The 1,081-nt window shown below is 61.1% G+C and overlaps 1 protein-coding gene across 1 annotated transcript in view; it reads left to right on the forward strand.

The window, feature by feature from the left end:
- The window catches only part of LOC105535950 (NUT family member 2A-like), a 14,908-nt gene extending 14,056 nt beyond the window's left edge, over positions 1-852 (forward strand). The window contains 1 exon segment of the mRNA XM_011975199.1: positions 86-852. Within this exon segment, the coding sequence (XP_011830589.1) occupies positions 86-644 (559 nt within the window). The 3' untranslated portion in view covers positions 645-852.
- The last annotated feature ends 229 nt before the right edge of the window (positions 853-1,081 follow it).

Consider the following 1,081-nt stretch of genomic DNA (forward strand, 5'->3'; position numbering starts at 1 on the left):
AAGGGGTTGACATGGAAACCTGCCCACCCCAGACGGCTGCCCGGGACTCTCAGGGACGAGGCAGAGCACGCACCGGCATGGCCAGGTCCAAAGACTCTGCGGTGCCTTTGGGATGTCAGAATTCCTCCGGGCTGAGGGCTGCTCGGTCAACCTCTCCTCCCCAGGACCACAGACCCACCTGCCCTGGCCTGGGGACCAAGGATGCCTTGGATCTCCCCGGAGGGTCTCCTGTCAGGGAGTCACACGGACTGGTTCAGGGGTCAAGTGAGGAGGAGGAGCTCCCCAGCCTGGCCTTCCTCTTGGGTTCCCAGCACAAGTTGCTGCCCTGGAGGCTACCCCAGAGCCCTGTCCCTGCCTTGGGCCTTCTCAGCCCAGAAAAGTGGGGACCCCAGGGAGTTCTTCAGTCCCCATCTGCTCAAAGAAGAGGCCTCAGCCTAGCACCCTCTCTTGCTACCAAGTCCAAGAAGCGACCTCTCTTCGGAAGCCCATCCCCTGCTGAAAAGACACCCCACGCAGGGCCTGGGCTCAGGGTCTCTGGGGAGCAATCCCTGGCTGGGGGGCTCGGTGGCCCCTCACAGTCTCAAAAGAGAAAGGGTGACCTCTTGGTCTCCAGGAAGAAGAAGAAGCGGCATTGTAGCCAGTAGGGGCTTCCGGGCAGACTTTTGGTGCCAATCTCCAAGGGTGGGGCTCTGGCATCCGATGCCCCAAAGCAGTCAAAAGCTTCTTCTCCCCCAGTGCTGATCTTGCTGAGCCTTAGCTTTGGAGGGGAGGGGAGGGAGGGGAGGGAGAGGGTGGCTGAATGGGGAAGGCAGGAAGGGAGAAGGGTAGGGGAGGGAGGGGAGGGAGAGGGTGGCTGAATAGGGAGGGCAGGAAGGGAGAAGGGTAGGGGAGGGAGGGGAGGGAGAGGGTGGCTGAATAGAAGCTCACGCCTTCTTCCTTCTGTTTCCAGGTGGAGGGCTGTGTATAAGAGACAGTCCTGGAAGAACTGCTTTCCCCAGATCCACAGATGGATTTCTTGGCCCTAAGCCAGGAGCTGGAGCAGGAGGAAGGACTCACCCTTGCCCAGGTGAGCAGGAGGGGC

The sequence above is a fragment of the Mandrillus leucophaeus genome, unplaced genomic scaffold (genome assembly GCF_000951045.1).
Source record: "Mandrillus leucophaeus isolate KB7577 unplaced genomic scaffold, Mleu.le_1.0 Scaffold152, whole genome shotgun sequence".
Lineage (NCBI taxonomy): Eukaryota > Metazoa > Chordata > Mammalia > Primates > Cercopithecidae > Mandrillus > Mandrillus leucophaeus.